A 26,531-nucleotide genomic window follows, 5' to 3' on the forward strand; every position below is an offset into this window, starting at 1 on the left:
GCCACACATGTCAGTTTTAGCACTGTGCTTGCTTTTAAAGACCTGGTTCCCTTTCAGGTGGTAATTTAATTTTTTCCCCCTTTTAAAACGTTTATTGTATCCACCTAAAAGTGCCCAAATGACATAAAGTGCTAAAACCAAAATAATTAAAAGCATTAAAATCTGATAAAATGTCAAAATAAATAGTTTTTTAAAAACGTGCACACATTTAACTAAATTAAACAACAGTAATTTCTCCTGCTGGTCTCCTTTGAGCCTTTGTAGCACTGCATAAGAAGGCCTCCAATTACTGAAAGTAGTTTAGGTGTGGAGAGGCCAAGCAAATTCTACTTAGGAGCAAGTTCTACAAGTTGAGAACACAGGAGGTGTCCCTGTTTGATGGGAAGGGCTGTGGTTCCACAGAAGAGCCTCTGCTTTACACAAATTAGGTCCAAGTTCAATCTTCGGTTACAAAGGACCAGGCAGTACATGATGTCAAATACCTGTGCCTGAGACCCTGTAAAAAAAGTCTAAGTAGACCATTCTGACAGGGCTTTTTTTCAGCGGGAACGCGGTGGAACGGAGTTCCAGCACCTCTTGAAAATGGTCACATGGCCGGTGGCCCCGCCCTCTGATCTCCAGACCGGGGAGTTTAGATTGCTCACTGCGCCACGGCGTGGAGGACAATCTAAATTCCCCTCTGTCTGGAGATCAGGGGATGGGGCCACCGGCTATGTGACCATTTTCGCCAAAGGCGATTTAATCTTTAAAAAACTCCCCCCCTTGTTCCAGATGACCCAAAGTGACGTCATTGTGCAGTCCTGAGTTCCACCACCTCTTTTCCCAGAAAAAAAAGCCCTGCTGAAATAGACCAAAGGTCTGTTTCTGTAAAAGGCAACTTCATGTGTCACCTTACAGGACTCACCTGAGTAGGCAGTGGAAAAAGGATCAGAGTTTCTCCATACAGGAAGTCTATATAGAAACATCTCCCAAAGCACTTTGTAACTGTAAGATCCCATGTCTCTGGGTCTTATTCTTGGGCTACCTGACCATCCTTTGCTAGAAGGATATAAACCATGAGAGGGCACCTTGCACTGATATCCTCAGGAGGCCTCTCGTCCAAGTACTGTTCAAATCCAGTCCTAATTAAATTCAGAAATTCAGATTCAAGTTGAGGACCACAGTTCTCTTTGTCAGATGCATCTGGCGGGTCAGATGCATCTGACAAAGAGAATGGGGAGGGCTGTGATTATTGAAGGCTTGTGCTGCAGGGGAATTGTAAGGTCTTGGTGGTGGTGCTGGACTTGGCAGCCACGATGCAGCCTTCTGGGGCACATTAATGAGGGAGAGGGTGATGTATGATTCCTGAGGCCTTGTTTTTTGTTTGGAGATAATAACATTCAATTTATATACCGCTCTTCAGGACAACTTAATGCCCACTCATTATTCTGTCGTTATTATCCCCACCACAATAATCACCCTGTGAGGTGGGTGGGGCTGAGAGAGCTCCTAGAAGCTGTGAGTGATCCAAGGTCACCCAACTGGCTTCAAGTGGAGGAGCCAGAGCCAGGGAGATGGCTCCTGGGAGGGTTTGTCAATTTCCTCTTTGCCTCTGGAAGGCTCTGTCAGTTTCACCTCCCCTTCTAAGAGGCGAAGAGGAAATTAACAAATCATCTGAGCATCTCTCTGGCTCTGTAGAGAGGGGAAATTGACAAAGCCTTCCAATCTCTTTTAAAACTCCGCTTCCCAGCTGACATTGTGACTCCCTTCACGTGCTCCTCCTCGTGTAATTCGTCTCTTGTAGCTTAGCTCTCAGTAGTAGAGCCTTTGCTTTGCATGCAAAAGGTCCCAGGTCCAATCGCCAGCATTTCTAATTGAAAAGACAACATGGGAGGTGATGTGAAAGAACTTTGCCTGAGACCCTGGAAAAGCGCTGCAAGCCTGAATAGACAATACTGACCTTGATGGACCAATGGACGGATTCAGTATACGGCAGCTTCATGTGTGTTAATGTATTCAGCTTTGCCTCTCATGCCATGCTTCAAGCCAGCTACCTTATCTGTTTTTTTAGTACCATAGATGCATTTATTAATTCATTAATTGCCCTTGTTTAAAAAATAATAATTTTTTGAAAACAGTTGCCAAAGTGCTGTGGGGAATAGTGTTCTGGTAATATCAGAGCAGGCAGCCATTTAACATGTCCAAATATGAAATAGTTTTTTTCTCTGTGTTAGTTTATACTAAATGTAGTGAGGGCCATTCCAAACGCACCGCTTGGCTCGTGGACATTCACTCCCAAGATTTATTCATCTTCACTTCAAGATTTAGTCATGCTCCATCCAAAGATCTTATATGGACAGCAGGAGCAGTTGTGTGCATGCAAACCAAAAAAGCACAGTAGCTGTTTGTACTAGGAAGGACGCAAATAGATTCCAAGGTGGTTTTAACAAGCTGCGTGAATATAGTAACCAACCTTGGAAGAGGTGAAATCAATCCATAGATTAGACTTGCAAATTGCATTCCCTATGAACTTTCCAGTTCAAGCAGACAATGACTCATGGAACATGGATACACCCAAGAACCACATTGAAGTTAACCTTTAAAGGATACAAGGTCAAGGGTGTGTGTGTGTTTGCCCATAGGCGGAGGAAACATGTACAAATAATTCATACGTCTCATCAGTTAGACATTTCTAATTCAGAGGTAGGCAAGTACCAATTCTGCCTAACTAGCCAAATGCCTGTCCTCATTATGAGTGGAGTGGGGCAAATGTAGAGGGAAGGAAGGGCTTGTGAATTACAAAGACTCTTGGTGGGAGATGTCTGTACACATAATGTCCATACGATTAACTTCTGGGCAGTTCACACACAGACGGAGCACTAAACTAAACATGTTAGCAGTTGGCCAGGATCAACTGCTATAATTCCCTATGAAGTGTGGGGTTGGAGTGAAATCTAAAGTACAGAGTGGGAGGAAAGCTTTCCCCTTCCCTGTCTGCATTTTCTCCATCCCTTCCTACATATTGCTTTCTTCTAAAAATGCTTTTCTCTACTTAAAATATATTTTTGTTTTGTTTTCATCTGTGTGACTTTGTGTGTAGCCACTGAGGTCAGATTTCACGTTTCTGCACATAACTGAACATAATTATTAATTATCTAGCTTCTCAATATATAACAGTGACTCAAGATGGTTTTAGACCCAGAGGAGTTAGCCGTGTTAGTCTGTAGTAGCAAAATAGTAGAGTCCAGTAGCACCTTTGAGACTAACCAACTTTATTATAGCATAAGCTTTCAAGAGCCACAGCTCTCTTCGTCAGATCTGATGAAGAGAGCTGTGGCTCTTGAAAGCTTATGCTACAATAAAGTTGGTTAGTCTTAAAGGTGCTACTGGACTCTCAAGATGGCTTGAAATGCTATTCAAGCTAGCATTGTATTAACATTATTCAAGTTAGAATTATATTAAAATCAGACCCTTAACACCAAAAAGTGGACAAAACCAATAGCAGCAACAGCCAGCCCCCTCCCCATTATCCACAAACATAATGCACCGTCCCAACACTTTTATCCTAAAGAAAAATAATTCCTCTATTTACCTTGAGTTCAGTTTTTGATTTCTAGACTCTTTCCATTTTTTTTTGTGTAAGAACTGAGATCGTTCAACTTAGATACCCAACCAGGAAGTCCTGCCTGAAAATTATCAGGTGTTCAATTGTTTATATCCTGCAAGCGGGTGCTCATATAATGCTGTTTACATGAATAATTCCAAGCCAACTAAGCCCCACCCTGTCCATTTGCTGTGCAGTAGCTCAGGCCGCCCTCTGGCCTTGTCCTTGAACCTTTTCTATAAAGTTCTGCGAAGTGCAGCTTTGCAAGTGAAAAAACAAGACCTCCCATTCGTAAACAATACAGTTCACTCCTGTCTGCCAAATACATGAACCGATCTATTAGACCACTTGATCTGTATCTGTTAGACGACAAGATCTGCATCTTGTTTTGCAGATATTGACCCCAATCCAGCTAGAGTTTAACAGCAGTGGGATTTATGAGTCACATTCAATGATAGATAGATTATTGACACCAAGAAGCTATATATTATATCAAAGTTTTGGATTCTATTTATTTATTTACATTAACCCCTTACTTTTTGGTTTTGAAAAAAAATTAAAGGTGACATTTAAAAAGGAAACAAAACTATCCAAATTAAATATCACAAAAATCTATATTAATATAAATAGATAAGTATCCTAACAGAGATTTGTTTTCAATACTTCCTCATCCATGGGAGTTTATGATTAGTATTTTAAAACAATTTTTCAGCCTAAAAATTCTTATCTAAACTCTTCAAAAGAAGGGTGTGATATATGATAAATGAAAAATAATTGGTAGCAGAACTAGTAGAGTTAGTAAAATCAGTAGTTAAATCCTAGCATTTTTTATCCTGATAGCTACACTAGGGATCTTGCTGTACCATTTTCAAAGCGCAAGACTTAAATTGCTGTCTTCACTCAACACTGATGGGTGTTTTTTTGTTTCCTCAAAAACATTTTTTTGTTTGTTTCCTTGGATTCCTCCCAATTTCAAGAGTCGAAAAATATGAAGTATGTCAAGATTAAAATGTGGTGTTGGATCTCATTTTCTGTTATATGCTGTTGTTTTTCTTAAGACGGATATTAACATGCCTATATTACAGCACTGGGCAACACAGTGATTTCTTGGATGATCATTTATTAAGATATGGGAAGACCAAATGATGTATTAATGCCTGGAAATTGAGCTTCCCTAGGACATATTTTAAATTTTCTCTCAGTAGAAAATTACCTACTGAGGTCAGAGAGCAAAATATAATGCCTATCAGACAGCACTTGAACTTTCTTAATGTTACCTCCATTTTAATTGTCCTTCTTACCCAACAAGAACTGAGTTATGAGTAGTCTCTGCACAGAAAGGTAGGACTCTTACGCAACTTGAACGTCAGTGGCAAGCCGGCCAGTTACTCCATCAGAGGAATCCTAAAACTCAACCACTTCTGAGTAATTAGGGAGAACGCTTTTTGCCTGGAGCAAAAGCGTTCTGGGGAAAAGCAGGTAATGTTTTTTCCTTGGAGATATTCCTATGTAGAAAGTTATTCATCTCTCTGAACAGAGCCAAAGGCTGTGAGTGTGTGGAGTAAGGAAATTTACTGGGGCCAAAGGGTCCTGACCAATGCAGCAAGCTTGTTAGCATGATATGGTCCATGAAGGGAGACAGCCATTGTACAAGATTCTTGCTGGCCCAGACACATGAACGATGCTCAGATCAGTGGTTAGAGAGCAATGACCTGAGACCAGAAAATGAGTACCTTGCTTCTTTGGTTGCCACCTCTGTGCTGCTGAATTGCTAGGATTTGGGAATGGAACCTGGAGAGGGGAAGGCTCAGCAGAAAATAATGCCATCAAGACCACCAAGTAGCAGCCATTTTCTCCAGGAGACCTGATCTCCCTAATCTGAAGATAATTTGTAATTCCAGGAAATCTCCAGACCCCACTGAAGGTTGGCAACCCTGTATTAGAAGGCACATAGATGTGTCTAAAGATGGCACCAGTGGAAGAAACTGCTGAGAAAGCTAGAGCAGGGCGCAGGCAGCAATGCCAAATGATCTGATATCTATGTAATAGGGTTACCAGCTCCAGGTTGGGAAATTCCTGGAGATTTTGGGGGTGGAACATGAATAGGGCAGGGTTTAGGAAGGGAGGAATCTCAGCAGTGTATAATTCCATAGAATCCACCCTTCAAAGCACCTATTTTCTCCAGGGGACCTGATCTCTATGGCCTGGAGATCAGTTGTAATTCCAGGAGACCTCCAGCGACCACCTGGAGGGTGGCAACCCTACACCAAGGCAATTTTTAGGGATGTTCTTACATAATGAGGGCTGTGTGCTGTGCCTTCACAGTTGCTGCAAAGGTTTCATTACAATCACTTGGCCACCCGGCCCACACAGGTAAAAGAGCTCAAGGGCCACTTTGGCTCTTTGCTGCTGAGAGAACACAATCTTCTGGTGAGGGGATTTTCACCCGTGTCCTAATAGAGGGAAACCCCAATCAGAACTCTGGACCTCAATCAAACCAAGGCAGATATATTGGCAAAGGAAGAGAAACGTTTACTGGAGAAAAACCTCAAACTGATGCACTTCAGACAAATCAAGCAGAGTACGTACCTAGCAAGGCAGGCACCCATTTTTATACCTTCTTACAAACTCATTAGAAAAAAATGTTTACAGGAGCAAGACAGTTTACAAAAGACAAACTCAGTCATTTCTAAAAAGTGGCCAGGTCACACAAACTAGGGGTGACATTTAACACCTCTTTGGCACTTCTTGAACTAGAGAGGTACAGTTTTTGAGGTGATAAAAGGAGAGCTGGCAAGTCCTAACAACTCCAAGCCTTGTCCTGTTATAAATTCAAAACACAACTTTGTCTCACTATCTTTACCTAAGTTGCAATTTCTAGAGAGTGATGGTGAAATGAAAGTAGGGAAAAGGGCAAATGGGATATTTGCATCCCACAACGCCCTTCGAAAGAACCAAACTCAGAAAAAGACTATATGAAATCCCTTAACACTTCTCAAGGCTGCTCTTCTGTGGTTGGGTGAGGCTTGGACTGGGCAGCTTTGATGCTACCAGTGGATTTGGCCTTCAGCAGGAGCCTGCGTTGGGAATTTGTTGTATTTATCATTTTATGTTTAAGACATTAAATAGACATACATAAGCATGGCATTCAATAAGACACTGAATAGACATACATCTGTGGACACGTATGTTTCTGTATAAATATGTGTGAGTGTTGGAGCTGCAACCTCCAGGTGGTGCCTGGAGATCTCCCGGGATGATCTCCAGACGACAGTTCCCTTGGAGAAAATGGCTGTCTTGGAAGGTGGACTCTAGGGAATTATACCCCGCTGAGATTCCTCCCCCGTTTCCACTCCCCAAATCTCTGTACGCGCAAAACGTAAGGCGCTCTGTTTGTTTTGCGGGGCTTTCCTCGGGTAGCTTCCCGCGCTTTTTCAACGCGCCTCCTCACAGCGGCCGCGCGCGCCGCCTCACGAGTTTCCCGCCTCTTTTCCTCCCCCTCCGCCTCCGATAGGAGGCGCTGCTGAGGACGGGGCGGGCCGAAGGGCGGGGCGTCCGAGGCGCTGTCCTCCTCCCTCCTCCCCATTCTCCTCAGTTCTGCTGAGGAGTTCGGAGGGAGGGAGGGAGCCTGGAAGAGCGGAGCGGCACTTCCGGTGGGGAGCCCAGGGCGGCGGGAGGGGCCGGAACAGCCTCCGCCACAGGAGCCGTCGACCGAGGGAGGCGGCAGAGAGAGAAGGAGGTTGAGGCTGCCGGTGGCGGCTCGCTCACTCGGGACTCCCCCTTGTCCCGCCATGGCGGTGGACGTGAAGCGGCTGGAGGGCCTGAGCCTGCAACAACTGAACGAGCTGCTGGAGGACGAGGAGCAACTCCAGGGCATGGCCCGGGAGATGGAGGAGGTAGAACGGGGTGGGGGGTGAGTCGCCTTGGGGAAACAGCCTCTGTCGCCTAGGAAACCAGCGCGTAGAGAGAGCTTTTCTTACCCCCCCGGGGGCCGGGACATCCTGTTTCCCCTGGCGTTGCCAACCTCCAGGTGGGCCCTGGAGATCTCCCGGAATTAACAACTGATCTCCAGATCAGTTCCTCCTGGAGAAAATGGCTGCTTTGGAGGGTGGCCTCTATGGTATTATTCCTCAGTGAGGTCCCTCGCCTCTCCAGGCTTCACCCCCGAATCCCCCAGCCCAGAACTAGATCTGGGTCCAACTAGATTTCCAAAGTGTGAGTTTTCGAGAGTCAAAGCGAGCTGGCAACCCCGCCTCTCCCGTTGCCTCTGCTCTTTTAGACATAGTGACTGTTAATGCTGCTGAATAGCAAGTGACTTGTTTCATTTTATTTGTCCGGTTTGTTATCTCTTATTACCGCTTTCCCCAATTGTTTAGCCATGAAAACACTGTTGAGGTCCTTGTGGTTTAGTTTCACGGCTGATGTTGGTCACCCAGTCCTGTAAAAAAACTCCACTCAAAGGCATAACCGTGTTTGGTCTCTCCTATGCTTGGAGTTCTATGAACTCTTGAAGATATTTACTGTGTCTTTGTTTTAAAAAACAGCTTTGTTCCCCTCCCTTCCCTGTTCTGTGTTGGTGTAATACTGAAAAACGCTACTAAAATGGATTTATTTTCAATGTTTCCTGCTCGCTCCTACACAGATTTACTCCTAAGCAAATCTTGGTCTTTGTGTGTATTATGTCTGGCTGGCTACTGTCGTGTACGTGGAGAAGGGGCCCTAATCTTAATTTGTCCCCCGCCCACCCTAAATATGTTCATGCTTGTCTTTGTTGCCTGGGAAACGCACTACAAAAATGTTTTCCTTCCTTGATACATTAGGGTGTAGGGACTAAATTAGGTTAAGAGTCCTTTCCACTTTTTAAAATGCTTTCTTAAACTTGGGACCTATCCATTGCTGTACTCATCCTACTGCTGAAATTCTGTGCCTTTTGGTTTGAGGGGTGAGTGAGAAGTGGGTGTCTGTATTAACTGGCTAACTAGAAGCTTGTGCTGGAATAAAATAATGTTAGTCTTTCAGGTGCTACAAGACTGGTTAATTTTAGGGTTTATAGGGTCTGTGTGAATGTCCTTGTAGTGCAGGGCGCAACCTTGTTTTCAGAATGGTTCTTTCATTTTAGGGACAGACTTACCACTTACTCAGCAAGGTCAGATCTCACGTCCCTTCTGCTTGAGAGAACTTGTGGTTTGATGGCTGAGTGGGAAGCGTCCCAGTTGAGTAAGGAGCAAAACTCCCACATTGAGGAGGAGTGGGAAGAATATTTGAGTTCAGAGCTAGGATCTGTGTGTCATTGTGGGAATGAGGGAGTGAGAAGCAGGGAATTGGCTGCTTCCTGCTCAGGCCTCTTTTGAGCCCATGAGATGATATGAGTTTAAATAAAAGCACACAGAGGCCTGCCTTCCTCCTGCCACCTGTTGCAAGTTAATTCAGTTCAGTGGCCCTTGAAAGTCAAAGTCTTCGGTCCCCTCTGTGACGTGTGGATCAAAACTTTTTTTTTTTTAAATGGAAGCTATTGCTAGATCTTTGTTTCTCTTCCTGACATAAGTGAGGCACTGTTCATGATAGTGTGGAGCTGTGATGTTCTTGGCATAAGGGGCACTTCCTTAAAAGGAAGGACATCTGGTACCCCTATCCCATGGGGATAGCTTGCATTCATTGTTCATTTTAGCTCGCTTCAGTAGCAGATGTATGCGTCTCCTCTCTTCCTCCTCCTCCCCGCATTTTCCTAGGATCAAAAACGGTTTCCTCATTAGGAGTTGACGTCTTATGCAATCCACAGCATTGTGCAGAAATATATTCAGTGCTCTTGTATTTGGAACACGAAAATACTCCTTTAAAAGTAACTAATTTTTTCCTGCTCCCTGGCGATATGGTCCTCTATTCCCCCTCCCGTGCTATTTCGCAAATTATAAGGTGTGTTAATCTTCACCTTTCAGACTTGTGACTTCTCACTTTCGTTTCTTGTTGGCAGGGTTTGTTTCTTTTCTTTCTTTTTTTCCCCCTGTTCAGTTCTCAGGTGAAGATCACATGACAGCCTCCCACCCAATCCACTCCTGAATCTCTTGGAACTTTTCAGTATAACCACTGGTAAAAAAAAAAGGCCTTGTAAGTCTTTAGAAATCTTTGAACTTTACTATGGGCTCTTTTGTTTGTCTGAAATTTATAAAGAGAGTGAGGGTATCTAATTTTCAGTCCTTCCTTGGTAACTGGCTAATATAAAACCTCAAAAGCCAGCCTGTCAGCAGGAGGATGCCTAGGCTACAGGTCTGAAAAGCTGAAAAGTTCCCAGCAGATCATTGTCCTAAAGCCATTGAAATCCCCTCTGTAGCTAAGATTGTATCAAGCTTTTTGATAATGCTCCCCTTGTTTCCAAGGCTATAAGGAAAAGTTTGCCATGGAATGAAACAAAGTTCTGTTCACAGTTCTCAGTTCATGCAAAAAATGAAAAAAAAACAAAGGGGATGAAAGATGGACCCTGGCGTTTTAAAAAGTCTTAATTTAGTAGCTATTGGCTCAGTCTTACTTGGGGTAATTAATGCAATTCTTAAATAAGGCTACAGATACGTTCCAGTGCCTTGTGTGTGCTTTGTGGTTACTTTTCAAGATTATCTATATTTCGAGGAGGGGTTTGTTTGTTTTTTTTGCATATTGATAGTAAATAAGGAAATATGCCTTAATATTCAAAAGGGTGGGAAAATTGTAAAGAAATGCAAATAGAGTTTGCACTTTCTGATTGTAATCTTGACTGACACCTTGAGAAAGAGCATTCTAAGAGGAACAGTAGGCAGCTTTGAAATGAGTTGCTTCAATGAAGTTTTCTTCTATAAAGTTTTCTTAAATAAAGCTTATTTTATTTTGGACAGCCCTTTCATCCTAACCCCAGCCTCATGCATGTTTTTACTCAGAAGCAAGTCCCACTGAGTTCAAACAAGGTGTGCACGCCTAGTACAGGCAACTCTGCTTGCGTTCCACCCACGCAGCCTAGGCCTTACTAAACACACACTTCTGCTCTCATTAAATCATTTGAATTAGGGTTGTCAAATTAATCAAGTAGGTTCCTTAAGGCTCCACTGCTCTGAAATTTGGTGAAGGAGTCATACATGCCATGGTTTTGACATGGGGCTGATGGTGTGCCATCAATGGCATTAACTTTTAGGTATGTATACAAGGCGAGCAAAATATTTCAGATTTTTTGGGCAGTGACATCGATTGCTCAGAAGCCAGCATGAAATCTTTATGTCAGTTCTGCTCAAGTGTAAACAAATACGTTAGATACCAGGCCCAGATTACCAGGAGCATAGCCGTGAAGTCAGGTGAAGCTCCACTGCAATTTCTAGTCTTTGTAACTACTTAGAGAAAGTGTTTCCATGACCAACAGTAAAAATGCACTGATGCTCAGGATTAGTGCAGTTTATATATTCATTCTTTGTCATTCCCCCCCCCCTCCCAATTATGGAATGGCCCGCCTGATTGGTTCAGGAAAGCTCCCTTTCGTGGCTTTCCACAGACTATGCCAAACTAAATTAATCAGGGCTTTTCTACACAGGTAATTAGGGCTGTACTATAACAAAATGTTTCAGAAAGATGCTTTGGTAAATGTAGAGGTAAATGTTTCAGCTCCATTTTCAGATTTTTTGCAATCCAAACTTCATTGCAGTTTATCGGATGTCCCATCTTGTAAATAAATAACAATAACCTTTTGCCGTGATTGTTAACCTCTGAATGTATGAAGGTCCACCACTCCTGTGACCTGCTACTCCAAAATGTGTGTGTGTATCCAAAATGTCACTTGTGCTATTTTGTGCTTTGTACATTAAAAGGGCATGATGAAGTATCTTCTCTGTATTCTCAATGACCTTGGCTCATTTTCCTGCCTTTGTTACGTAGATACCATTTGCAGAGATGTCCTTACGATTTTTTGTGGGACTACTTCTTACCAAATTACATGAGAAATGAAAAAAACTATATTTAATGTAACATATTTCTTGAGCCCTGCTGGTGAAAACAGAATTCAAAACTTGGTATAGAGCTGTTTGAATGGTGAGGTGCAATAATTCCCCACCCTTCCCAGCAAGAGACTAACTTTCCTCCCTTCATCCAAGAGTGACAAGCCATTCGATAGTCTCTTACTGTCTTTTAAGCATACAGATCTGCATAGAATCATAGGGTTGGAATTGACCACTAGGGTCATCTAGTCTAACCCGCTGCACAATGCAGGAAATTCATAGTTCCTCCCCCCCTCCCCCCCACACAGTGACCCTTACTGCATGCCCAGAAGATGGCAAAACACTGTCAGGATCCCTGGCCAAACTGGCCTGGGGAAAAATTGCTTCCTGACCCAAAAGTGGTGATTGGCACTACCCTGGGGATGTAAGAAGGGGCCACGAGAACTAAGCACTGATGTGACCCTTCCCGCCCTCCCTGTCATGATCTGCCCAGGTTCACAGAATCAGCATTGCTGTCAGATGGCCATCTAGCCTCTGCTTAAAAACTTCCAAAGAAGGAGAGCCCACCACCTCCCGAGGAAGCCTGTTCCACCGAGGGACTGCTCTAACTGTCAGCAAGTTCTTCCTAATGTTTAACCAAAAACTCTTTTGATTTAATTTCAACCTATAACCATCATCCTGCAACAAAGGACTAAGTATACTCCTGTTCCTAAGCTCCATGCTAATAATAGTTTGCTCTGTAAAATTAGGATTCAGTGGTGCAAGTCGGCACCCATCTAATTGGAAGAAAATCCCCTTTAAGGAGTTTAGGACATTATTGTGACTTTGAAACTTCACTTGATTTTGCAGTACTTTTGCCTACCATTCTTGGAAACAAGGTATTAACATTTGTTTCTCCATGCCTGGTTAATTTTTGAGAGAAGCGTTTTCCTGAGGTTGAAGAGCTTGTAAAGTAGTGGAATAGAATCTTTAAATGTTTTATAACATGATATGATTATCCTCTCCGCCCTGGTTGCTGTTATCTTTTATGAGCAGTACAGAATGTAACCCTTATTGGTGTGAAAGTTGATTTTCTGTTTGTTTTTTCCTAGTAAAACCACAGCATTTAGAATTTCAGCTTCATTGTGGTCTCTGTGCACTGTGGTGTGCCCAAGCAAAGCTTGCACACATTTTAATTCCATTTTACCCACACAAGCGAGTCCATTGGAAAGCACCTCCTTTTTGTGTCTCATACATTGGCAAAGGTGTGAGAAATACACTGGGAGTTATAATGCTGTTGATTTGCAAAGTTGATAATACTCAGCTTCTAAACAAGTGATTTGACTCCCTGGGTGACTAGGGGACAGTCTTTGAAAGCCAGGGATGGCTTTCATTGGCGATTCTTACTGTTCTCTTTCAAAGCAAGAAATGAAAAACCATGCACGTTAGTTGCCCAGATTCCTTGGCTCCAAAGTACTGTTCTCTAACCCTGCTATAAATGTGGTCATGTTTTTCTAGCCAACATGAAATTAGGTTTTAAGGCTACTAATTAAACATGTCTGTAACTACAGGCTGGTTTTCTTTCTCTTGTATTTATGTCAATTAGAAAAATCTGGTTTCTAACAAGCAACCTTCTTTTTCTAACACCCTTGAATAACAATACCATCTTTTTGCACCAAGATCTGTCCTGGAGCTTCCCGGAGCGCACTCTAGGGTGAGAATGGGGCACTAGGTCTGAGTCTGTGAGGCTGTTACAATGGCTTACAGTGCAATCCTAAGAAGAGTTACTCCAGTCTAAGGCCATTGAAATGAATGGGCTTAGACTGGTGTAACTCTGCTTAGGATTGCACTGTTAGTCTTGTGCCAACACAGATTCACCTGAATGCTGCTGAAAAGGAAAGGAAGTGGCAAACTCAGGATGCCCGTGGGGGCCCCAAGTGTAAAAAGCTGGCTGGGCGGCGTGTGCTGCTGAACGGCAGTGGTAGGAAGTGAACTTCCAAGCAGGACTGAGCAAAGTGGTGGAAACCACTTACATCAACGGATGTGGGTTTGTTTCTTTGTAGGGTAGCTCTACAAGGTAACATTTAATCACCAAATGTAGTCTTCTGACTTTTAAAGACTAATTGGTTTATTGAAAATCCTGAAGTTGGGGGTTGGACTAGATGACCCAGATGTACCTTCCAGATCTATGATTCTAAGTGAAATCTCTGTCAGTAGAATATATCCACCAGCGTTTTCCATAATTTTTTTATTTATGTCATTTATAGTCCACCTTTTTCACTGAGACTCAGGGCGGATTACACAGTGTGAGATTAGTACAGTCAGTATCAAGGATATTTCCATAATGCCATAGGATAAATAAACATGTTTACAAAGACATAGCATTAGCAAGAATCTAATATAGAGTTGAAGAAATGCTGAAACAGAACATAAGCAATTCTAGGACTGACACTAAAAACGTGAAGCGCAGGTAGCACATAGGAGAGTATATTTAAAGCAACAGATAATATGTAAGGCAACATAGTGGTGAAGTCTAGGGTCCCTAAATCATTAGCGAAGCATCTGAGACCCCCTCCCTACAATACAGCCCTCTTATCTGAGTAAAAAGCCTTTTTGAATAATTCGGTTTTGCATGGTTTGCAGAAAGCTCGGAGAGTGGGGGCTCTCCTGACCTCCTCAGGCAAGCCGTTCCACAGGGTAGGGGCCACCACAGAGAAAGTCCATATACAAGCTGCTGTTGATTTCACCCATGTGCAGGGTGGCGCCTGCAGGAGACCCTGTTCAGATGAACGAAGCAGCCGTGGAGGAACATAGGGAGGGAGGCGGTCCCGTAGGTATGCTAGACCAAGGCTGTGAAGAGCTTTGTATGTGATAACCAATACCTTGAACTGAGCACGGTAGCTGATAGGTAGCCAGTGGAGTGACTGCAGAATGAGGGTGATGTTCATGCTCCTGCTTGCTCCTGATAACAGTCACGCCTCAGCATTTCCTTTAGGTGGTTATCACCAAGTGTCATGCATGTAACAAAGTGAGTTCTAGCCCATGAAAGTTGTTTAGCACATTTTTATCCCCTCCTTCCTTCAAGGATGGGATGATGGTGTACATAGTTCCTCCTTCCCCAATTTAATCTGACAACAACATTTGTCACTGGATCACCCAGCATTTGACTGGGTGATCCAGTGACCTTTGTGATGAAGGATTTGAACCCAAGTCTCCAAGACTTTTATCACTACACTGGCTCTCAATAAGTCTGTTAGTAGAAATTATTTGTTTACAGGATTTTTAGCTCCTCCTTTCTCCCCTCACAGGGCCACTAAGGCGGCTAACAAATTAAAACATACAAATTAAAATCTCATCTTAAAAGCTATTAAAACCAACACATAAATACATCATTAAAACAATTTAAAACCAGATCTTAAAATATGAACAAAAGATAGAAACAACAGTTAAACATTGGAGAGGGAACACTGAGGAAATGGCAAGTGAAAAAACCAAGATAAATTAATAAATATAATCTGTTTCGTGGTTTTTGTAACAGAATATATTACTGTGTATTGTCTGTTGCTGTATGTATGCGCATATATCTGCATAATTTAATGTGTCATGTTTAAATGTTTATGCTTCGTTTCATCATTGTTTCAGCTCTGTATTCACGTTTCTATTTGTTTACAAATTTCTGCCATCCATATCCTATTGTAGTGTTTATGGATATCCAAGCTTGTTGATTGTATTGTCTTTTTGCTCTGTAAATCTGAGAAAGGTGGACTATAAATTAATAAATGTAAAGTTGTGGGTATTGGGTATTTGTTGCCTAAGCATTGTGGAGAAGTGCCCTCCACTCTGTAATTCACCCCCAAATATGGCAGGGTTTGGAGCTGCAACCCCATGCATGCTCCCAAAGAGATCCAAATATTCTGCTAGCAAAAGACTGGAAAATGGAAAACTACATCAGGGACCCATTTGGCTCTCACAGTCACAAGAACCCAATACTCAAGTGAGCTTTTTTGTCATTGAGCACTGTGGACATATGGCAACCTCCTAGGGTTTTCAAGGCAAGACACATTCAGAGGTAGTTTGCCATTGCTTGCCTCTGTGTAGCAACCCTAGACTTCCTTCGTGGTTTTCTGTACAAGTACTAATCGGGCTGATTGTGATTAGCTTCTGAGAGCCAAGCTACAAGAGATGAATTACACGAGGAGGAGCATGTGAAGGGAGTCGCAATGTTAGCTGGGAAGCTGAGTTTTACAAGATCAGAAGGCTTTGTTAATTTCCCCTCTCTACAGAGCCAGGGAGATCCTGGTCAGAGGGTTTGTTAATTTCCTCTTTGCCTCTTAGAAGGGGAGATGAAACTGACAGAGTCTTTGGGAGGCAAAGAGGAAATTAAGGAACTCTGAGCAGTAATCTCCCTGGCTCTGTAGAGAGGGGAAATTGCCAAAGCTTTACGATCTCTTTTAAAACTCAGCTTCCCAGCTAACATTGCAACTCCCTTCATGTGTTCCTCCTCGTGTAATTCGTCTCTTGTAGCTTAGCTCTGAAAGATCAGGCTTGCATGGGCTATCCAGGTCAGGACATATATGCTTAAAATATGCTAATAGGCCTAACCAGCAGGAGACAACAGGTCTACCAGCCAGTGCATTGGCTGGAATGTCTCACTTAAGAGGGACAGAGACGAGGGACCCCAAATGCTAGATAGCATTTCTCCCCAGCAGAAAACATGAAAAGGTCTCACCCACACAGAGGTAAGAAAACAAAGGAGAGAAATTCTCTGAACACGAGGAAGAAAGGAAATGCTGGCTCTTTCTAGTATTTCCTGCTGCTACCAATTGATTTCAGAGAATGTTCTGCTAAAAGGACCAGTACTTTTGGCACAACCACATTGCCATTAAAATGCTCTGCCTAGTAGCCACGTTGTCTTCAATATTCATGTGTTTTACAGCTTGTGCCACCTAACACAAGGATGCAGACTTTTCTGTTTGCACACTCCAGGTATGAAGCAATCCAGCAACCAACATCTGGCCCTCTCCCTTGGAGCACTTGAAGGGAGTTGCAACTGTTCTAGCACCCAACAGGCAAAAATTCAAAAGATTTTTTTTAGCTTATCAGGAAGTCTTTACAGAAGTGTCAGTTTAGGTTTGGGAGTTGATTTAAATGTAATTTAACTTACTTTGTTAGACTTTCCTTGAATTGTTGTAGTATTTTACAGATAAATAGTGAACTTTTCTGCTTGCATCCTCACTTGTGCTTTCCTTGTTTCAATTTTTTAAGCGCAGTTCATGAGTACATTAGCTCTAGGTTGCTTGAACTTGGCCTTAAGAATCTTATCTTGATGAATTGTCGATAATGTGTAACAACGTGAAACACATTTCAGTTTTCAAGTAGATGGTGTATATGGGGTACTGTAGGTCCTAGTGATGGTTTGCTGGGGGAGGGAAGGTTGGAGAATTTCTCATGACTTTTTTTTAAATGGAAAATTTCTAGGTCTGACAAAATATGGCTTGAAATGACTTTATAAGTACAAGCTGACTGGCATCTGACACAAGAGGTTTGCAGGGGCTGTACTACTGCACCCTGTAGCTAGTTGCCGTTGGTCTAAAGAGTTCAGAAGTCTGGGTTGAGGAGGAAAAACCAGGAAGGGGCTTGAGGTAACTGAATAGTAGCTCCTCAGGGAACTCCCCTAAAGTTCTTTTGCCAGATCTTTCAACATATAGATATTATACATACATACAACCTAAAAGGGTTGTATCATAATCCCTATCATAATCTTTTTCTTCCACAAATGCAAAGTTTTCCCCACTTCTGTTTGTGCTGGTATGGTGTTAAATTTTTAACGCTTGCTGTAAAGCAAATAAAAAGCCACATAAATACTGACTCCTGGGGAGGGGGGGTTGAATGTCTCTTGCAATAACGTAATGTGCCATTGATTTTATATGTTTTCTTGAATTTATATGGTTGGTGCATAACCACTTTCATTTGCCACTTTCTAGCTCTCGTCCAGATAATCTGTACTGATGACTGGACTTTCTCATTTATATGACTGGACTTTCTTATTTATATGTGGTCCCCGGCCCTAAGGAAGCCTGCCTCGCTTCAACCAGGGCCAGGGCCTTTTCAGTCCTGGCCCCAGCCTGGTGGAACGCTCTGTCAATGGAAATCCGGGCCCAGCGGGACATATTATCGTTCCGACGGGCCTGTAAGACAGAGCTGTTCCGCCAGGCGTTTGGTGATTGAAGGGGGCGGTGCCATGTCGGCCTCCCACCTTTGGGGTGGGGAAGGTTCTCCCCACCACTGCACCTTGTTAATTTGTTTTATTATTTGTATATTGATTTTAGTTTTTGTTTTTATCGATTTTAACTGTTCACCGCCCAGAGCCCCTGGGGATGGGCGGTATATAAATTGAATGAATGAATGAATAAATAAATAAATAAATAAATAAATAAATAAAATGTGAAGTGTACAGTTGGATTGGATGTGTGCATCTTGTTAACTTCCCTTTTGAACAGAGAAGTGTATGTGGACAGATGAATTACCAAAATCAGGAGGACTAAATTTGTTAAGAAAAGGCATTCATGCTTCTCACAGGTCAAGTTTATTTTTATAGTTAATTACAAACATGTGAATTAGATCAGTAGCTTTAATATTGAGCCTGAAGGACCTCTGAAACTTAGTTATATTAAACAGATGCTATCTTAGTCAAAAGTTTTAATGCATTTGTGAATCCTCTGTTTTAAAAAAAAATCTAATGGAAATGTTGACAGAATTCCTTGCTGTAGCATCTGCCAAAGCAAGTTTATAATTATGATTAGGTTTGCCAGACTGTGGTGAGCAGCTGGGATTAGTCGCATTCAGATATTGCAATTCAGAAGGTATATGTAGCCATACCCTTAGCTGCTCTCCGTAGACCAGCATTGTTTTCTAAAATTCCACTTGGTGAGTCGTGCATATGAATCACTATTTTGTAGATATCTGGTAATTTTGTGGTGGGAAGACTGTTATTTCACATCAGTTCTTCCCTTCTTCCCCCTCTCCTCCTTCCTTCAGATTCCCCTTCCAAACCCAGAAGAAAGTGTGTGTTTGCAAGAGAGGGGGAAGGGCAGCTGTTACTGTATAATTGAGTTATTACTTAATCATATCAGACTCCCATCCTGTTCTAAACTAAGTCTAGGCCTGCTTATATAAGTGCAAAACCTTTGAATAAGTATGGTTTTCAAAGGGAGAGCAGAAAAGACATCTGTTTAGTTTTTCTTATCAGTGTATTTTGTAATTAAATACAGATAGTTTTAAAGCAAACCAGTGTGCAGTCAGGTTAGTTGCCACACTGCCTCCCCCTTGACAAGGGACGTGTGGTTGGTGGCAGATGAGGACAATGGGATTTTGCATTCTGGCTCTTATTCCTTTGTTCCATTCCATATTATTACATTGGCAAGGCTTGGAATGGATGAACAATGGTTGGTAAACTGGAAGTGCGTGCCTTGGAAAGAGTGAGGGCCGGCTTACATTTCTGGTACATCATTGGTTTAGAGTCTCTGCGGTTCACAGGTTATGTGATATTGGATGCTGTAATTTCAAAGTGGCCCGGTCAGTATGAAACTGGGCCTTTATTCTGGACTCAGGCTTAGTCTGAAGTGGGAAACTCAAAGCCTAATGTTTCACTTTTAATACCTCTTCCAATTGGATTCTGCAGCGTGCTCCTATCTCTTTCATTTCTCACAGTATAAATAGAACCTTGGATCACTCTGTTTCGAAATCAAGTCCAGCCTCCACAATTCTTACCCGTTTTCTAGTTTGTTGGCAGTTTTCAAAAAAACTCATGATGGATTGATGGTTGCCAGGTTGCCAACTTGCCTTGACACAATATCATGTTTTGGTCATGTATGCTCCCAGTGTTTGCTCCATGTATCCCTAGAGCCAATTAAATTTTCCCTTTTATTGGAGTATGTGACGTGGGCTGCTGTTTCTGTTGGTCTTGATTCCAGGCTGCTTCTTCTGACATGTTTAATCTTTCCCTCTGAACCATGATGTGAATATTATATAAATATCATTATCAAAGCTGTAGCATAAAATTAATGGGGCCATAAATGGTAGAAGTGTTCCCCTTTCTATCTGGAAAAGGTTCAGAGAGAATTTGCTTAAAGGGCTATTTTTGGGTTGGATCTTTATCCTTTTGTTTACTGCCAATATACTGACAAGTCTAGCCATTATTCAGTTAGAAAAGCAAGTGGGATTCTTTAACTCCTGTTTACGATGAAAGATTCAAAGAGTCCAGCCTTAATTTTGCAAAATTAAATGCATTTGGAATCACAAAAAAGAGAGAGGCTTTTTCTAATGTAGGTTAATGGAAATAAATTTTCAAGTAAACATGTTAAAAGTGCTGTACGTTTGCAGTTACTTACTATAAATAAATTTTGGATGTATTTTTCATTATATATTCCATGTTCTGTCTTCCAGTTTGTTCCTGTATTCTCATATTACTGTTAATTACAGTTAAGCATTAGAACTATAGTATTAATCTGTGTCAATCTCTCTTAACCCCAGAAGCATGCCCTCAAAACCCACAAGATCAGTTAGGATTAGGAATATTACTCATAGTCAGTTTAACTTCCTTCAGCTCTGAAAATTTTTGTGTTTCTAAGAGGTTTCAGTTCGTGGCTTTTTAGAATATTCAAAACTGCAAAGCAGGAAAACAAAGCTGGCAAACTTTTAATGAAGTTTTTGACGAACTGAGAGCTGCAAGAGAGGAAAGCAGTAGAAAATTCTTGAGATATGAGGCTGTATCTTTATGTTCTGTGCTTTGACCCCACCCTGCTGCTTTTGTGTGGCCCTGTTGTTTTGTAGACAGGTTTATATGACCAAAGGTTACTGGGATACTTGTTTTAAAGTTGTTGCTTGTGAACAGAGAGAATTAGCTGATGCTACACAGGTTCTTAAACAGAGCCTTTTCTAATAACCATCTGCCTCTTCATAGTTGGCTGGGATGCGCATTCCTCATCTTTGACAGTTGCACCCAGTGCCTTTGTGGTTTAGTGGCTAAGAGAGTGGTCTTTGAGTGAGGGTCCCAGCTAAAATTTAGCTTTGGTTATTAATGACCATAGACAAGATGTTCCCTCTTTTTTTGGCTTCACTTCCCATTTGCAGTAGGACACAATAGGGCAGTTGTAAAAATAATGTGCGTATATAGTGATAGCCTATGTTAACTATCATAGTCAGTGGTGCCCAACCTGGGGGGGCTGCGGAATTGTTTCAAAGCGCCCCCGAAACCATATGTGTATTAATCATTGTCATTTGGATCTTTTGGTCATATTTTCTCAATAGTACAACTATTATCAGTGTTGGGGAACATGACATTTTTTGGTGTTAAAAGGGGTCGTCGTACTCAAAAAGGTTGGGAACCACTGTAGTAAATAATGTATTCCTTGCAGTAACTGGAGGATGCAAAGGACAGGTCGTGATTGCTCTGAGTGGGCATTCTTGGACTTAATTTGCTAGTTTCTGCTCCAAGTTGTTATTGTCTCCATTGTGCTGGCAGATAGAATGGTTTGATTATTATTTGTTGTGTGGCTTTATTTTCTGTTTGTGTCTTTATGCATAAAAGTCATTTATAATACAAATGAATGTACTTCACATTGTACCTTTAGGTCCAGGTGAGCCGGTGGACATCTCCCTTCTGTTGAACTGCTTGGGGTTTAGGCTGAATGAGAGGCAGGCTTAAAACACTTGGTTTGAAAAGTGCTTTGTAAGTGGGAGAAAGGACTTGTCCCGTGCAGGGCTTGACAGTGGGCTCATGAGTAAGAAGAACCTTTTTAGCTCTTGGGAGTAAAAATAAAAGGGCTGGAAATACGGGGGATGTTGTAGGGGTGTTAACCATCAAACATAACACATGTGGGTCTAGTTGTGTACCAAGACTATGGTTTTAGTTGGCACAGCTGATGATGGAAAGGGCCTTCTAGACAAAGCTGACTTATGGTGACCCTGTAGGGTTTTCAAAGCAATAGACGTTCAGAGGTGGTTTGCATTGCCTGCCTTTGCTTAGTGACCCTGAACTAACTTGATTGTCTCCCATTCAAGTACCAATCAGGGCCAACTCTACTTAGCTTTCGAAGACTGACAAGAACATATTAGCTTGGGAGCCATTTTATACTGTTTTAGCTGCTGCACTTGGTGTTACATTAGGGATAGTTTATTTGGCTTTTTAAAAATCTCAAAAGAATTGTATAGACTAAATTTCAGCATTCAGTTATTATGGAATAATTAATGGTGTGGGTCGTAGAACTTGAAAATGATGTGTGTCTTCTCCTGGCTTATTAGAGCAGTGCTTTCCCTTTGTGCTTGCATGATTAGAGTTCTAATTCAGTTGTTAATCTAACCTTCATTATGCTGGTGAGATGTTTTCCGGTGCAGTAATTGTGGCTGAGCATTAAGGTTTACGGTGCTGGTGCTGGTGGGACTAGGGGTTATCTGGCAGCAGCCCTGTGTGGTTTCTTCTCACTGTCCTGTAATTGGTGGGAACAGAGACGAAAAGAGCTTATTTTGTACCTTCTTCTTGTTCTCTGAAAATGTTGAAAATTTACGACAAAGTATTTGAATTGAAATGCTTAACCTTTAGGCAAGACCACGAAGGATAGAATTTTTTATCCCATACTGCTCTGGGTTAGTTTCAGCAGTTATTTTCAGTTTACTGCCCAGGTGACAGACACAAGGATATATGTTCTGCTGGGACCAGCCACTTGCTGGCACTCTTCTAAAATTGGAGCTTCGGCAGTGGAAAAATGGCAGTTATATACACCAAGCTGATCCAAAGTAACTCACTGTATGCCCTCAGGGTAGTAACATGTTGAGCGCTTTTCTGCTGTCGACAACCAGTGAAGGTGGGACAGGGTGAAGCACAACACAGATTGGGTGAGCACCGGGAAGTACAAATTTTGGATGGCAGCAGCAGGCCGGACATGGGAGTGGTACTCTTGGCAACAGCCCACTTCTCTTAATTACTGTAGCTTTGCCCTGTTTGGTCTCCTAAAGCTACATAAATTCTTTTGATTAGTCGGAGTTGCTATATTTGTTATGAGTAGGGAAGACTCCTGAACTAGGCAGCCCAACCATCCAGTTCACTACATCTGCCTAAAAGACTCAATAATCAAATCAGAACATCTGCTAAGAAAAAAATGGACCGAAGGAAGAATGGAGTATCCTACTTCTGTAGACAGGCAGGACGTGTACTGGGGGGTCTCCCTCCCACCAGAAATGCCAAGATTCCTCAAGACCTTCAGCCCATCCCTATATGCTGATTGGGGTAGAAGAGCTAAACCCATTCAAGGGTGCCCTCTTCCAGCAGTGAAAAAAGACCAGTTACATAACTTTTCCTTCCAAGGGCAAGATGTTAATTTACACTTGTATAGTCAATTTCAATGGGAATATGTTTCCCTGCTCCTCAGCCTCAGTCCTTTTAATGTGCAGCATACCAGCTTCTCACCTGAGATGGCCTGGTGTCCTTGCTAAGTAATTATTTTGACTATTTGTCCACCTGTGTTGGTAGATTTTAAAAATGCAGGTGACAGAAGCGTAATTCCTTACTAATTTCTGGAAAAAAATGTGATGGTGGAAATACTTTAACCCCTTTAAAAATGTAATTAGGTTGGAAAAATCTAGTAAATGCTAATGATTGCTTGCTCCCGTGTTTTGTCGAAACTGCCACTGGCAGGAGCACGTTGGCTTCATTAATTTATTGCATGGGATGTAATCTTGTACCGGTTTTGTAAATGTGGCAATGCACACTGCTAACCAGGAACAGAAATATTTGGTTTAATATGCTAAGTTGTAAGCGGGCGGCATGCTGGGTTCTCTGTGCTCATCAGCTGGAGTTCTTGCATTATATCAAAGATATGGCTGTGTGTGTGTGTGTGTGTGTGTGTGTGTGTGTGTGTGTGTGTGTGTGTGTGAGAGAGAGAGAGAGAGAGAGAGAGAGAGAGAGAGAGAGAGATGCTCAGTGTTCTGAATGTAAAAATAGATTGTGTAGACAGTCCGTAGCTGAATTGGAAAGAGATAACAAGGAAGGTTTATTGAAGGAGACATCTCAGTGAATCATGTGGGTAAGAGCTGGTAGTTAATGGTGTAGAAAACCAATTCACTCTATGGAGCGTAGGCTTTCCATTTTTCTTAAGGTAATACGTGATGGTGATCTTAAACTTTGTATGCTCGGAGGTGTGTGTCTGTGGAATGTTGTATGGCAGGGATTTTGAAGAGCTCGGCTTAAGACCTTAAGGGTAACATCATAAGGGCCTGGTTGGCTCAGACACAGTGGCCACTGGATGCCTTCTGGAGACTAGCCGTTGCTGGTTTTGCTTATCAATAGTATTACATTAAATGGGTGCTTGGCATGACTCATCATACTCAGCTCTTCCTCCATGTGGGACCCCAGAAATCATCATTCTGGGTATTGTAGGGTGCTGTAGGAATGGAGAAGAATGCAAGAAAACTTGGCATTCCATGCACAGGGTGATTGGCTACAAGCCAGTGTCCCCTGCAGTGGTCAGCTAATATTATAAAAGAATCTTTACTTTTTGCTTATTTTTCCTCTTCCTTCTCGAATCTCTCTTTCATATTTGTACTAGACAGTGACCTATTATCTTGAACTACAAACTACCTGGGTGTATTGGCAGAAAGGCAGTGTATAGTTGTAGTAAGTAAATGGTAATGAATGAAAAGGAACCCAGTCTCTTCTGAGAACGGAGAACAGTGTGGGCACTGTGTTAGCCTAAGAATGCTAGGAGGCCGCTTATCAAATTTGTGCAATGAAGGAAACAGGGCCTTGTTCTTCCTTTCCCAGTAGGGAAATAGTAGCAAGCTGCTGATTGTGGCTATGTAACCGAGTTTAGCTCTTACAGTTGTCTCTTCTGTTCTACGTACCGCATGAGAATTCATGTGAGAGGCTGTCGAGTCAGCTTGCCTTATAATGTTTGGTTTTCCAAGTATCTCTTAAAATGTCTTTCCTCTCCCCCTCACCCCTGTTTAAATGGTAGGCTCATATTTGAGATGAGTTTTTAAAAAAAAGATGTGGGGGTGTTCATGGCTGCCCCAAAACACTTCTGAGCCTGGTAGAGGTACTGCTTTCCCACTTATTTAACATGAAGTCACTAGAAGATTCTCCTACTCAGGCCTAATTGAAATGAGCAGGAGCTGTGCAGGGTCACTGTGTGTGCAGGAGATCTTCCTATAAGCTCCCTTTAATGCCATCCAAAACTTGCTACGTTCTAAACATTTACAGTTTTAATCCCATCTTTCCTTCAAGGAGCTGAGGGTGATGTGGCTTTCCTCTTCCATTTCTCCTCGCAACACCCCTGTGGTGCCAGTCAGCATGGGACAGGCCCAGAGTCACCTAGTGAACTTCATAGCAAAATAAGGATTTGAACTTAGGTATTCTCAATTTTAGTCCGACACTTGAATTCTTCTTTGCCAGCAGCTTCTCCTTAGAAAACTGCATGCAAAGAAATGAAGTCATATTCAGAGGTTTGTACTGCCCACACACTTCGTTTCCTGTTTGGTCGGAGGCTGACAGTGACTTGAAGGCCACGTGGAGTTTGCACACGAGCTGCAACTTTGTCCTGAATCAGACTGACGGTGCATGCTGTAGGAACTTGGGAACTGCTTCAGACTACAGTGTCTGCTCCTAAATGGAAATCGTGGAAGTTTTCACTTAATTCTCTACATTTTTCTTTTGCAGGCCCAAAATGTTCAACTTAGCAAGGACATGACTCTTGCCAGCAACCGTAGCCTTGCAGAGGGCAACCTCCTATATCAGCCAAAGCTGGATGCGCTGAAGGCCACTCTGACACAAAAATACCAGGAGCTACAGGTTCTTTTTGAAGCCTATCAGATAAAGAAAACCAAGCTAGGTAATGTTCCTTTGACCACGAATCCTTCTCTTTCTGTGTCTTTCTTTCTGAAGCATCTTGCAGAACAGGAACGTATCAGAGAGATACTGCATGTCTGAACGTTAAATATATATTCAGGGCACTATTTCTAGAGGCACCCTAACCTGGATGGCCCAGGCTAGCCCGATTTTGTCAGTTTTTGGAAGTTGGTTAGTACTTGGATGGGAGCCCACCAAAGAAGTCCAGAGTTTGCCAAAGAGGCAGGCAATGGGAAACCACCTCTGTTGGTCTCTTGCCTTGAAAACCCTACAGAGTTGCCATAAGATGGCTGCAACTTTATGGCACTTTTCAGCACCATTTTCTAGGTCCAGCAAAAATGCTAGCAGGCTGTCAAGGGTGAAATCCAACTGTAGGTGTATATTTGAGAAATAAAACTGATGGAAGCAGATGTGCCTGTCCCATACACTGTCCATCTTTATCCCTGGAGATTGCCAGACTTTTTCATGAAGTTGGAAGAGCGGAATTTCATTGTCCAGTTTTCTGAGCCTTCATGAACTGAATGGTGCAGTAGTCAGATATGGCATTTATATAGAGCTTTGGAATGTTCCAAGTGCTTCATGTCAGTACTTCTTACAACTGCTGTGTAAGGGCCAAATGACACGTTCAGGTTTTTAATGAGTTGGGTCCGAGCTCCCAACTCATTGGGGACCCATTTGGGCTACCCATGGTTACAGAACAGCAGCTGTGGGCAGTGGCTTTTATAAAATATAGGAGAACTCAGATGGACTTGGAATACTGCTGTGGGGGAAGGAACAGCGCCTGTCTCCCCCCACCCCAGCCATTTTCCCATGTGGAAATAGTGTGTGTTTGGGTTATTTCCATGTTTTTGCTGCCCCATTGTCTATTTTTGTTTGTTTATGTCATTTATAGTCTACTTTTCTCACTAAGATTCAGGGTGAATTATGTAATGTGAGATTAGTACAGTCAACGTCAAGGACATTTCAATAAACAACGTCATGGGGTATATACGCACAAATTTGCAAAGACATGTGGAGCAGTAAAAATAGGGAAATAACTCCCTCCGGTGCTGTTTTCATGGGGGAAAATAGCTTGGGGGAACACAAAAGCCCTTCCCTCCACCCCCCACAAGGGCATTCTGAG

The 26,531-nt window shown here is 42.4% G+C and overlaps 1 protein-coding gene across 1 annotated transcript in view; it reads left to right on the forward strand.

The window, feature by feature from the left end:
- The first annotated feature begins 7,279 nt into the window (after positions 1–7,279).
- VPS37B (VPS37B subunit of ESCRT-I) overlaps positions 7,280–26,531 on the forward strand; it is a 28,948-nt gene continuing 9,696 nt past the window's right edge. Inside the window, exons 1-2 of the mRNA XM_054996071.1 lie at positions 7,280–7,479; positions 25,220–25,391. Coding sequence (XP_054852046.1) covers positions 7,375–7,479; positions 25,220–25,391 — 277 coding nt within the window. The 5' untranslated portion in view covers positions 7,280–7,374. The remainder of the gene's footprint in view (positions 7,480–25,219; positions 25,392–26,531) is intronic.

The sequence above is a fragment of the Eublepharis macularius genome, chromosome 13, assembly GCF_028583425.1.
Source record: "Eublepharis macularius isolate TG4126 chromosome 13, MPM_Emac_v1.0, whole genome shotgun sequence".
Taxonomy (NCBI): domain Eukaryota; kingdom Metazoa; phylum Chordata; class Lepidosauria; order Squamata; family Eublepharidae; genus Eublepharis; species Eublepharis macularius.